This window comes from Rhincodon typus, chromosome 15 (assembly GCF_021869965.1).
Source record: "Rhincodon typus isolate 14 chromosome 15, sRhiTyp1.1, whole genome shotgun sequence".
Lineage (NCBI taxonomy): Eukaryota > Metazoa > Chordata > Chondrichthyes > Orectolobiformes > Rhincodontidae > Rhincodon > Rhincodon typus.
In genome coordinates, this window is record NC_063346.1 from 45,918,393 (window position 1) to 45,931,111 (window position 12,719).

General features: G+C 37.8%; 1 protein-coding gene across 1 annotated transcript in view; it reads left to right on the top strand.

The window, feature by feature from the left end:
• LOC109927017 (partitioning defective 6 homolog alpha-like) overlaps window positions 1-12,153 on the top strand; it is a 72,945-nt gene extending 60,792 nt beyond the window's left edge. The window contains exon 3 of the mRNA XM_020526910.2: window positions 9,109-12,153. Within this exon, the coding sequence (XP_020382499.2) occupies window positions 9,109-9,956 (848 nt within the window). The 3' untranslated portion in view covers window positions 9,957-12,153. The remainder of the gene's footprint in view (window positions 1-9,108) is intronic.
• The last annotated feature ends 566 nt before the right edge of the window (window positions 12,154-12,719 follow it).

Consider the following 12,719-nt stretch of genomic DNA (forward strand, 5'->3'; position numbering starts at 1 on the left):
CAATATTCTGATATTAAACTAAAACAATGTTAGAAGGGATAACTTTAAACAAGGAATAGTTCTACAATGTTGTAGAACAAGGATCTCCCTAGGGAGTTACCAGCCTGGCTGTTCCTATAATCAGATGTTCAGTCACTTTATGCACCTCCAGCTGTGTAACACAAACTATAAAGTGGACCTTAAGTTAGAAACTTAAATGTTCCATATACTTGTTCAGCAGGAAAAATGTTTGAGAAATGGAAAATTCCTTTCCTCCAGTTGTTAACTCCTGCTTAAGAATGCTGGCTGACTTTGATGCTGTAAAGGTATTTTACAGGTCACATTTGTGATCCATTATGTCAAAAAAATGCAGACGGATTTGGTTATGTTTTGGCACATGGATGCTAGATTGCTCTTCACTTAGCTACACTGCGCTTCACTGTGCTAAAACCTAAAAGTTAAGTTTAATACATGGATTAGTATTTGGTCGTTGCATTGCAATACCTATCAATTGATACTAACGGTCACACTGGACTCGGAGTTAATCAATTAATTTTAATATAAACCAAACGTACTGATTGAGTTATTGGATCAGCTGAATCATTGGGTAATCTTGTTTTAAGAACAACGGCTGCATTTCAATATGTGCCATTTTGCTTCCTGACTCTCTTAATGTCTGCAGTGACGCTGTCGGTCCCCTCCAAAAGACTGAAATCAAACAAAGCTATAATTTTGTTTTGAGCTTCAAATGAGCATTCATCTTGTAGTTTACAGTATCTCTCTCCAGATGAGATTACAGATCAACAAATTAAGAATGATTGGAGCTTCATTAAGGGGAAAGACTTTGAAAATTATAGAAATGAGTTCTGAAGGGAGTATGAGTAGAAGTAAAATGGGTAAAGTTTCTGTGTGAAAGACAGCAAGGGATGTGCAGAAGCAGAAATGTGGAAGAGATTGGGAGGAAGGGGGCATTGGTGTTGGAAGAGCTGGTGATGCAAAGCCATAAATGGATTTACAGATGACCATTGTAACTTCTATACATTTTGGGTGATGGGGAATCGATGTTTCTTTGATTTAGAAGATGGGTAAAGACAGCAGTGCTAATTAAGTGTGGCAGATTATGGATGCAAGGTCAACAAAATGTTAAAGCTGTCAAATCTGGAGCTTAAGTGAACATGTAAAGTTTTGGCAGCCAGGGCAATGTTGTTGCAAGTCAAAATGATCAGTTCTAGTAATGAACAGGAGTTCAAAGTTCAAATCTGTTCACTGCCTCAGTGGCCATGAAGTAGAATGCATTCCAACAAAGAAATAGACATCTGAGATCTTACCTGCTAGCTCGAAAGCAAACAAATCCCCAGACAGTGTCTCCCGCATTTCCCACAACTCATCCCTCACACCCCCTCCCCGCAATAACAACCAAAACAGAATCCCCCTCGTCCTCACGTACCACCCCACCAACCTCCGGATCCAACGCATCATCCTCTGACACTTCCGCCATCTGCAATCCGACCCTCCCCACCCTTATCTGCTTTCCGGAGGGACCACTCTCTCCGTGACTCCCTTGTCCGCTCCACACTCCCCTCCAGCCCCACCACACCTGGCACTTTTTTTTCCCTGCAACCGCAGGAAGTGCTACACGTGCCCCTACACCCTTTTTTCCCCCACCCCCATCCCAGGCCCCAAGAAGACTTTCCACATCAAGCGGATGTTCACCTGCACATCTGCCAATGTGGTATACTGCATCCGCTGTTCCCGTTGTGGCCTCCTCTACATCGGGGAAACCAAGCAGAGGCTTGGACCGCTTTGCAGAACACCTACCCTCGGTTCGCACTAAACAACTGCACCTCTCAGTCGCGAACCATTTCAACACCCCTTCCCGTTCCTCAGATGACATGTCCATCCTGGGCCTCCTGCAGTGCCACCCGAAGGTTGCAGGAACAGCAACTCGTATTCCGCTTGGGAACCCTGCAGCCCAATGGTATCAATGTGGACTTCAAGCTTCAAAATCTCCCCTCCCCCTACCGGATCCCAAAACCAACCCAGCTCGTCTCCGCCTCCCTAACCTGTCCTTCCTCCCACCTATCCCCTCCTCCCACCTCAAGCCCCACTCCCATCTCCTACCTACTAACCTCATCCCGCCCCCTTGACCTGTCCGTCCTCCCTCCCTGGACTGACCTATCTCCTCCCTAACTCCCCACCTACACTCACCTTTACTGGCTCTGTCTCCTCTCCACCTATCTTCTCTATCCATCTTCCATCCGCCTCCGCCTCTGCCTCTGCCTCTCTCCCTATTTATTTCAGAACCCCCTTCCCCTCCCCCATTTCTGAAGAAGGGTCTCGGCCCAAAATGTCAGCCTTCCTGCTGCTTGGCGTACTGTGTTCATCCAGCTCTACACCTTGTTATCTCATCGTCCTTGTAAACCTTTTTTATTCCCTCTCTACTGCCTTCATGTACATCCTAAAGTCTTGTACCCAGAATTGGATGCAAGACCATAAGATCCTATAAGAAATAGGAATCGGAGTAGGCCATTTAGCCTCTCGAGCCCCCTCTGCCATTCAATAGGATTGTAACTGATCCGACAGTGCGTGCTATACTCCAACCCCCTTGAAATAAGGACTAACGCTCCAGTAATCTTCCTGATTCCCTGCACCACTTGTGTTCTCAGCTTTGTTTCGTGCATTTTGTATTGCAGCTTTTTGCAGTTTTTCTGCATTTAAATAGTTTGTTCTCTTGTTCTCTCTTCCAAAATGAAGAACTTTGCATTTTCCCCACGTTATACTCAATTTGTTAACTTTTTGCCCACTCATAACCTATCTATATCTCAAATTGTCTATCGCTCTTGCAACCTGCTTTTCCACCTATTTCTGTCATCTGCAAACTTACCTTCCTCCAAACCAGTAATATATTTCGTTAACAGTTGTGGTTGCAGCACTGATCATCCCTGTGGAAACCCACTGGCCACAGATCACAAACCTGAAAAGAACCCCTTATCCCCACTTGCTGGTTTCCTACCCATTTTGGTAAATTCTCTATCCATGTGAATATACTATTCCTGATACCATGGACTCTTATGTAAGGTAACAACTTTTTTGTGAGGAAACTTGCTAAATGCCTTCTGCAAGTCCAGTTAGAACACATCTACTGGTTCCCCTCTATCATTCCTGTTGAGACTTCCTCAAATAATTAGACACTATTTCTCTCATGAAGGCATGCTGATTGTGCTTGACTAGATTGATTTTTCTTCCCCCCTCCCCTGCAAATGTTCTGCTTTTACTTCCTTTAATTGATTCCAATATTTGCCTAATAATCGATATTGGGCTAATCAGCCTATAGTTATCCACTTTTTGCCTACCTCCTTTTTTTGAATAGGGGTTCACACTAGCAGTTTTTTTAATCCTCTGGTATTTCTTCGGAATCCAATGCATTTTGGAGAATCTCAACCAATGCATCTACTACCTCCATAGCTACCTCTTTTAGGATCCTGGGTGCAAGCCATCTAGGCCAGGGGACCTATCTGTCTTTAGCTCCATTAGTTTTGTCTGATACCATAGTGATGGTAACTTAATTCCTTCCCTTTTTATTATTCTTTTTAGTATTAATGGGATGTTTGAAGTATCTTCCACTATAAAGACTGTTCTTTATATATATCTGTTCAATATATATAAATACTCCCAGTTGAGGGCAAATTAGTGTTCTATAAAAGCTAAATATCACCTTGTTTTGTATTTTATAATCCCTTATAATAAATCATACAACATCCTCGGCTTCATTAACCACTTACTTACTCGACTACCTTTAGCATTTTATGCATGTATATATTCTGGTCCAATTGCACTTGCATCTCCTTCAGAATTGTGCACCCTTTGATTTTTGTGTTATCTTGCCTTGTTCTTTCTAGCAAAATTAACTCTCTTCACATGCTCATTTCTCTGCACTTCACATTTCATATACCATTTGTCTGGCACTTCAACCACCTGTATCCTACACAATCCTTAGTCGCAATGTTTCCAAGATTTGTATTGTCCACAACTTTTATTCTTTACACCAAGATCCAGGTATATTAATACATTTTGGAAGAGCAGGATACTGACACTTGGAGAACTCTGCTATAAACCTTTTCTGTCTGAAAAACCTCTATTAAAGCACTGTCATGGGTCTATGCAATACTTTATCAACTGACTTTTAGAAGTTCTATTTACAGCACATCAACAGAATTGCCTTCATCAACCATCCATGTTAACTCACCAAAAAAAAAATCCCAGTTGAAGACTATTTATCCTTAACAAATCCATGCTGGCTTTCCTTGATTAACCTTCATTTGCTCAAATAACTCTTCATTTTGTCTATAATTTTTATTTGATAGATGCTTCCCACCACCAAGGTTAATCATCTTGGCCTTTAGTTGCTCTGTTAGTCCTTGCCTTTTATTTTTGGAATAAAGATGCAACATTTGCAATTTTGCCAGTCTTCTGGTATCAGATTAGAGTGTAAGGAAAATATTTTGGCAGAGTAGTACCTCTAATGGGTGCAACCACGGGATTTAACAACACAGCAGTTTTCTCCAAGATCATTAAAGTTTAAGTAATTGTTTTGGTATTTATTGCATGTAGCAACCAAATTAGACCATTCAAGTAAGCAAGTCCAAGCCTCCACTCAACTTGGCTATTATCCAGTTAATGGTGGTATTTGTTACCATTCCAACCAACAGTGCCCATCTCTGGACGTGTACAAGATTCATACTTGTGCTTTGTTCTGAAGTTCTACCACTAAGGAACCCTGAAGTTGAATTCTTATAGGATTTTCTGTCATGAAACTTCTGTTATGTTATTGATCCTTTAGATTGTTCATGCACAACACTGATTACTTTTTTGGAGTCATCAGGTCTGTAACTTGCTTTATCAGGAGTGGCTTCCCTGTTCCTTATTAACTTTGATATTAACTGTCTCTTTGAAACAAAACTTTCTAACAATTAATCCCTCTTACCTCAGGTATTCCCTCTGCAGGCAATCCTAATTGCTCAATTGTCAAAAGGTAGCAGGTTATCAGTGTTACCTTCTTTCTCCCAGGAAACCAGCTTATTTCTGTTGCCTTGAGCCTTCCTTTGCAGAGATGACTTAATTAGCATGTTGCTTTTAATTCCTTTTTTTAACATTTCTCCTTGTCCTTTTCTCAGGAAGCAGTTTATTACAGAAAGAGCTATTGCTGATTCTTGCAATCCCTGAACAGAGTTAAAGTTTTGAAGTTTACAGTACCACCTTATTCATTGTTTTTACCATGAACAAAAGTTAGAATAATTAGCCACCATAATTTGTAATTTTCCTCCACATTGGTTCATTTCCAAGTTGAGTTGCTACACCACATATACTTTAAACAAAGTGCATAAACTAATTATGCAGTGCAGATATATGCAAACCAACAATCAATAGATGAATCACAAAAGACAGTTAAGGATTCTTTGTGACCCACCCTTATCTCACAGGGATTCAACAAGGTGGCCTTATACCTCATCCTCAAGAGGTCTTCCCATACAATCCTATTTGGCACTAAGTATTATAGTAAATAAGTCACAAAAGAGGGTAATAAGCATGCCAAAAATTAAAACTATTACAATGAAATAACACTGTGCTCTAACTCTTGCAGTTTTGTTTCCATAAAGTTACTGCTGATGCTTTCAATCCTCCACAATTAAAGTTTTGAAGTTTACAGTATCCAAACAGACATGCATCTATCCATCCATCCATCCATCCATCTCCTGGAATACAAACGAAACCAACTTCTGAAGGTTTCTGTTTGAAATATCAGCCCGTTTTTTCCTATCTTTCCAAATGTTCACTGACCATCTAAAATCTGCTATCCCCACTATTTATAAACTTGTTTTTTTATGTCCTATCTCCTCACTTCTTTGAAGCTGTCATTTGATCTGGACCACTAAGAACCTAAAACCCCTTTTTGGTGGGGGTGCAGTGGAGGAAGAGAGAATGATCTAGTCTTTTTGTCCTATGTAATGCTATATATTAATGTTTCTTGCTAATTGCTGAGGCTCAATGTAAATATGTACATTTTTGTGCAATTTGGGTTCCTGACATTACAACTTTAATTATTAGAAGTTGTAGTAATTGATATTGATCCCATTTTCTGATCTGGTCCCTATTGTTTATCTTTTGTCTAATTGTCCAGGTGTAAGTACTTCAATACAGATGCTTGTACAAAGACAGTGGGTGAATGGGAAACAATAATATGCTGTTTCAACATATCAAATACTTTCCTCCTTTTTTAATGAAAAGGATAGTGCCGCATTGAGTAGTTAGTTTTTAAATTGAATTTACTATAGGTTGGACAGCAGTACTGAGTTTTTCCTGCTTTTAGTTTGCACTTATTTGATTATCACAATGTGCAATATTTTGCTTCTTGCAATTGACTGTACCTCCTAAATCTATAAATGATTTCTTCTTTTTCCTTGTTATGTGCAATTACATGTCATTGGATACATCCACAAATATTCAAACCTTAATTGACCACTATTCCATTATTCTGTCTCTGTATTGTTAGCTTTTTAAATTGCCATGCCATGTTTGTCTAAACGCTGACGAGACTAATTCCATGTGGGGCCCTCCCTTGAATTGGCAAAGTAATTCTGTTCTGTTTATTTGGTACTTGAGTTATATTTGTAGGTGTTAAATGAGAGTTGTCATTTGTGCCAATTTGCATAACTTAGCCAACCTGTCTGCCAGGCTGCACATGTTTTAGTTTGCTGTTTTAGTATCATTCATAAATTCAGTTTCAGAACCCAAGTTCTTTTTTTTTAAATTAGCAATTGCAGAATTCAAGCAGTAACCCTTGAAGAATGGTGTTTCAACATAGTTTGGCAAATTTTGAAATCAATAATAGCAAACTTGGGCAAGTAGCAAACAGTGGGGATGATACAAATTTACTGCATCACTGGTTAGCAGAATGGTCAGAACAGTGCAGATGGAATTTATTACAGAAAATATAATATGATAATTTTGAAAGGAAATGGGGAGAGCCAATAAAAACTTGTGGACATACTTTAGAATGGTGCCAAATCAGAAGAGCCTGGGGATGCCTATGCATCTTTTGAAGATAGCAGGACATAATGAGAGGGTGATTAATAAAGCATTTGGGATCTTGGGCTTCATAAAATATAGGCATTGAGTACCAAATGGATAAGTTATGCACAACCTTTTGTAAATCTCTGGTTGGGACCTGACTTGAATATTGCATCCATTTTAGTCAGCATTATTTAGGAAGGGTGAGAGGTTACAAGGAAATTGGCACCAGGGATGAGAGATTTTGCACAAGGCTAGGTTGGAAAAGCTGCAGTGGGTTCACCTTGGAACTAAGGACACTGATTTTTGAGAGCAGTGCACACTGTTTTTATGGCAGATTTGGATTTGATAGACTAGGAACATCTTACACTGACTAATGGTATGAGGGCTATGGGACACATTAAGGATTTGGGTAAGAACTGCAGGGGAGATGACTGTTATTTTCAAATATTGAAATTATTCCTAAATAAAGATTTCTTTTTGAATTGAATAATGTACTTCAAGCAGATGTAGGCTGGTGGGAATGATTGGATGCAGGGCAGATGGAATTTAACAGTGAAGTGATGAAGATTTTAGTTTAGAATTGTATCCTTTTAAAGTGAGTACTGAAGTTGAAAGGCTTGGGATTGTGTGTGTGAATATGACAGTTAAATTTGGCAGGACAGGTTGAGAAAGCAGTTAATAAGGCATATGGGATCCTAGGCTGCTTAAATAAAAGCATAAGAGTACAAAAGCAAGGAAGTTAATTTTCTGGCATCATGGGGGTTATGTTGAGGATCCAAAAAATAGTCATCACGTAATAGATTAACTATTTAATAAAGTCTGAAATTGACAATGCAATCTTGCTCTTCCTTTCTTCCCTCCCCCACAAGATGTTATACACTGATTAAAATTTGGATGGTAAATTGAGAAAATAATTGAATGCGTATTGCTTCATATTGTCAGACTTGACAGTAACATAAATTGAATATAAAGCATTCCTTTGTCAAAAGGAAAGGTTAATCTCTTGAAGTGGCTTGGTAGACTAGCAATTCAGCAATCTGCTCAAATGGTCAAGAGTTAAAGTCCCAAGCATTGCCATTACTTAAATCTAGTTAGAATAGATTTTCAGAATTATCAAAAAGGCTACCGGAACAGTGTAATACAATACATTCTCATCTGGGGATTGATTGTTATGGTGCACAGCTAAAGCCTTCTACCACTTTTAAATTCCACAGGGAGGAAAAAGTGTTTGTGTGTGTGCGCGTGTTTGTGTGTGTGCGCATGTTTGTGTGTGTACATATACAGAAAACAACAAGAGAACAGTCGTATAATCACATCCCAATGTAACTGTCATCAATGTGCAATCTAAATTGTGGTACTTGATATAGAGTAATATGAGAATAATTAGCACAAAATATTTTTATTCTTCTAGGTAGATGTGGGGAGAGGAGGGAAGAATGTGTAGCATGCTTCATTGTAGAATCCATCATTTTTATCTAGCCATCTATTGACTGGCATGAAGATTTGTCATTGTTTCCCATTCTCAGTCACCTGTGTTTGGGAGAGAAGATTAGCATTTGTTAGAATGATCAGATTCATTTCCAATGGGAACAGATGCATCACATCTTGAGGGATAATTTGTGGTCTGAGAAAGAAGGCTTGTAGAGTGAATTAGGCCCTTGCTCACTCCCTTCTAGCTTTTGATTTCTTTTGTTTTTTTGTCAAGATTGTAATGATTGTAGGGAATAAACCTCACTAGCGAATAATCTTCATGGCTACTGAAAAGTGTAACTAGCTACATGCTAAATTCAAATAGCAAAACCTACACATGCCATAGTTTATCTTAAGACCTACATATTTATACCAGGGTACTTCTGACACCAATACTTCCAAAACAAGTTTCCTTTTAACTGAGATAATCCAGTGAAAACTTACTTCTGTTTAAGACAGAATTGCATGGGGAACCAGGAATAAAGCCAAATCCTTTAGGATGTAATTTGCTTATTTGTCTGATCTGCATAAACTGAAGTTTTTTTTTCTGATGCAGAAAAATAACCAAATGTTTTAATCTTTCTGCAGCTGAAGGGGACTGTGGAGCATTCGGAACCAATTCTCTCCTGCGCAAGAAGAAAGGTCTTCATGTTCTGCGTCCTGTCCACCATAAGTCAAAGCCTCACATCTTGATTGGAATGCCTCAGGATTTCAGACAAATTTCTTCCATTATTGATGTAGACATCCTTCCAGAAACTCATCGGAGAGTTCGCCTTCACAAACATGGCTCTGACAAACCACTTGGATTTTATATTCGTGATGGGGTGAGTGTGCGGGTTGCTCCTCAAGGAGTGGAAAAAGTTCCCGGAATCTTCATCTCACGGCTTGTCCGGGGTGGCTTAGCAGAGAGCACAGGCCTGCTCGCAGTCAATGATGAAATACTAGAGGTAAATGGAATTGATGTCGCAGGCAAGTCACTGGACCAGGTGACTGACATGATGGTAGCCAACAGTCACAATCTGATTATCACAGTGAAACCAGCAAATCAACGAAATAATGTGATTCGCAGCAGCAGAGCTTCAGGTAGCTCTGGGGTGTCAACAGACAGTACACCAAGCCAGCACACTATAACCGCTACTTCCAACTATACCAACAGTTACAGTACAGCAGAAGGAGAGAGTGAAGATGAAGGTGATATAATAATTGAAAATGACATGCCATCGTACATTCCAAAAACAGTATTTCCTAATTACGTAAATGGAGACCTAACTAAAAAGCTGCAGCATAACACATCTCTCAACAGCCCACTGTTGGAAAACAATGAAAGCAAATACAAAGGCTCATTAAATTCTTTGAACACACACAGTGACAATTCCAGAAAAGTAACTTCAAGCCATGGAAACATGCGAGAAGATGGAACAATGATAACACTATAGACCTTTTTTCTTGATTTATTACTTAACATACAGTACATCCAGAATATTACTTCTCGATTTATGTTGGCTCGGCAGGAACCTCATTTAGGAGATTGGAATCCAATTTATCTTCAAACAAATATTTGACAGTGGTGAATAAAAAGGGTATTGGTAAATATGAAAGGATAAAATTGCAATCACTTTTTACATCAAGAATCTTTCAGAACTATGTTTGATATTATTTTGGAAATGATACAATATATAACTTGTTACTTCTTAACCATCAAGGTTCTGTTCATTCATCTTCACTTTAGGAGCCAACCTCCCAAACTGAATCTACATTTATAAAACTGAATTGCTTCACAAAACTACAATTGAACACGTTACCTGCAACTGAAGGCAAACAAATGGTCTTGTGAAATTGCTAAATAAGTGTTTAAAAATTGAGTTTAATAACCTCATACCACAGTACTTGCATACTCTGAAGGACCACATTACTACTGGAGTCCACTTTTTAAAAACGTTACTCTCAACTTTCAATTATTTTCATTTCCTAATTGAGAGTATTACCTATTTTTTTTCCTATGGAAAATATGTAATTATCAAACTGTGTATAGAAATTTCTGTGCAACACTAGCAAAATATTTCAAAGTTGCTGTTCTGCTCCCAGAGTGGAAAATCTTAAGTTTTGAAAATTTGAATTTCAAGAGATATTGCAGTAAAGCAAGTTTCTTTTCCATTCTTGGTGGTATGAGGGTATTCTGTATGTTTATCTTTTAACACTACCTGTATCTTAAGAGACCCTGCTGGCTTCAGTGCTCTTCATCATACATGGTGTAATTAATTTACAGGCTATAGTCAATTTTTTAGAAAGCAATATTGAAAATTTGAGATCAGTGGGATTATCAATCTGGAAAGTTTAAGCCCACATTTTTAAGTGCACTTTTGGGTATATATTTAAGCAAATTAAAATATTAACCAAGGAAATAATTAGTTAAATTTATAGCTCAATTGATTTAATTTCTTTGACCAACTTCACTAATAAACAATCAATGCAACAGAAGCTCGAGTTGATTGCAGCATTGTCATCTGCTGTGTTGACTATGTAAATTGCTTTTACAATAGTAGGATTAGATTGAATTTTTCGAAGGCCATGAAAGTAGGATTTATTGTTTAGTTTTAAGAATAGTGTTCACACAGGGAAATTACTTCCTTGAACAACTTTCCATTCTATCAACATTGATTGTTAACAACTTTTGTAACACAACAGACTGCAATGTGACAAATTCATTAAAAATGATAGAAATCCATGAATGCTTACCATTTGCAAGCCTCAGTAAGAAGAGATGTTTAACAAATTTAAAATGGGACTTCCCTGTACTGGTAGAGCACATGATCAAGAAATATCAACTATTACTAAATCTCTTTCAGACCCCATCTGCTTACATAACCTAATATGCTTTTTTTGATTTAAATTTTAAAATCTGTTTGCTGATAATGTATTAAGAGCAATAATCAATGTATTTGCATCTCTGCACACCTCAAAAGCATTTTCACTGGTCTGAAGCACAATGACTGCAGTTTGAGGAAGCCTCCTGTGGATGGAGCACAGTGGTTCTTGGCTCTGCTTTCTTCCATTTTTAAAAAAGATTACCAAAAAATAAAGGCAATATTTCCTTAATAATGAAAGGCTCAAACATTCAAGGAAGAATACATATTGAAGAGAAAATGTGTTCAAGATTTCTAAGTTTTATATTTTAAACGAAACTTTAAAAAAAATGACTTCATGTTAATTGTAGGTGGAATTTGTTTTTTATCATTCTATTATTTTAATTATTTTAATGACAATTTCCTCCCACCATGCTCTTGAGTCAGCAGGGTTCAACAGCAGTGTATAATTAACTTCCCTGGGCTTTCAGGCTATGTATGCATTTTTGTCAATTTGTTATGCATCTAATCTATTTAGTAAAGAGATGGGGGCAATTTTATCTAACTGAGAATATTTTGTATAAATTTTTTTATGAAATGAGGGCAGTATTTTTCTTACTTTTTGTATTTGACCCCACTCAGTCCTAGGCCACTACCTGATTTCCCTTAAACTGTATAAACATTGTATTTATAATATTTAACAGATTAGCAGTCTTTTGTTGGCTCAGGCTGTATAATATTGTGAATGTTGGAAATTGTATGATTATTCAAATAAAGGTTCTAACACAAACTCAAGTGTGTTACACTTGTATATAACCAGAATCTGTTACAACTTACATTTATACAGGACCTAAGATGTATGAAAAATGTTTAAAGTACTTCAAAATTGACATTCCTGATCCAGTAGTTCTACTGCAAGATTGAGGGTTCACCAAAAAGTTGGTCAGAAATGGACTTTTGGATGTTCTGTTCAAACAGGAAGATAAGGAAGGATTTTTTTTTTTGAGGCTCTAAAGAGTGGCACCCATCAAGCTGAATGTTCTACTGTCAATCAGAATTGCTTCTCATTTAATTTCTTGCATTGATGCAGCTCTTTCAATGTTGTGTTTAGTAACCTGAGTTTTTACTCATTGTTGCTAATGCTAGACTTAATAGTTAGAAAATATTGAAAATAAGATTCTCAACTGGGACAAAATAATTTCAATGACTTGTGGAATCCAGACAAGTAGATTAGAAAAGGGAATTGTGGGATAAAATAGCAACAGAGCATTCAGGAAAACTAAGCATAATTCTTTGCAAAGATAGCATCCAAAGCAAACATGGCCTGGACAGTTTTTAAAAAAAAAAAAAAAAAAA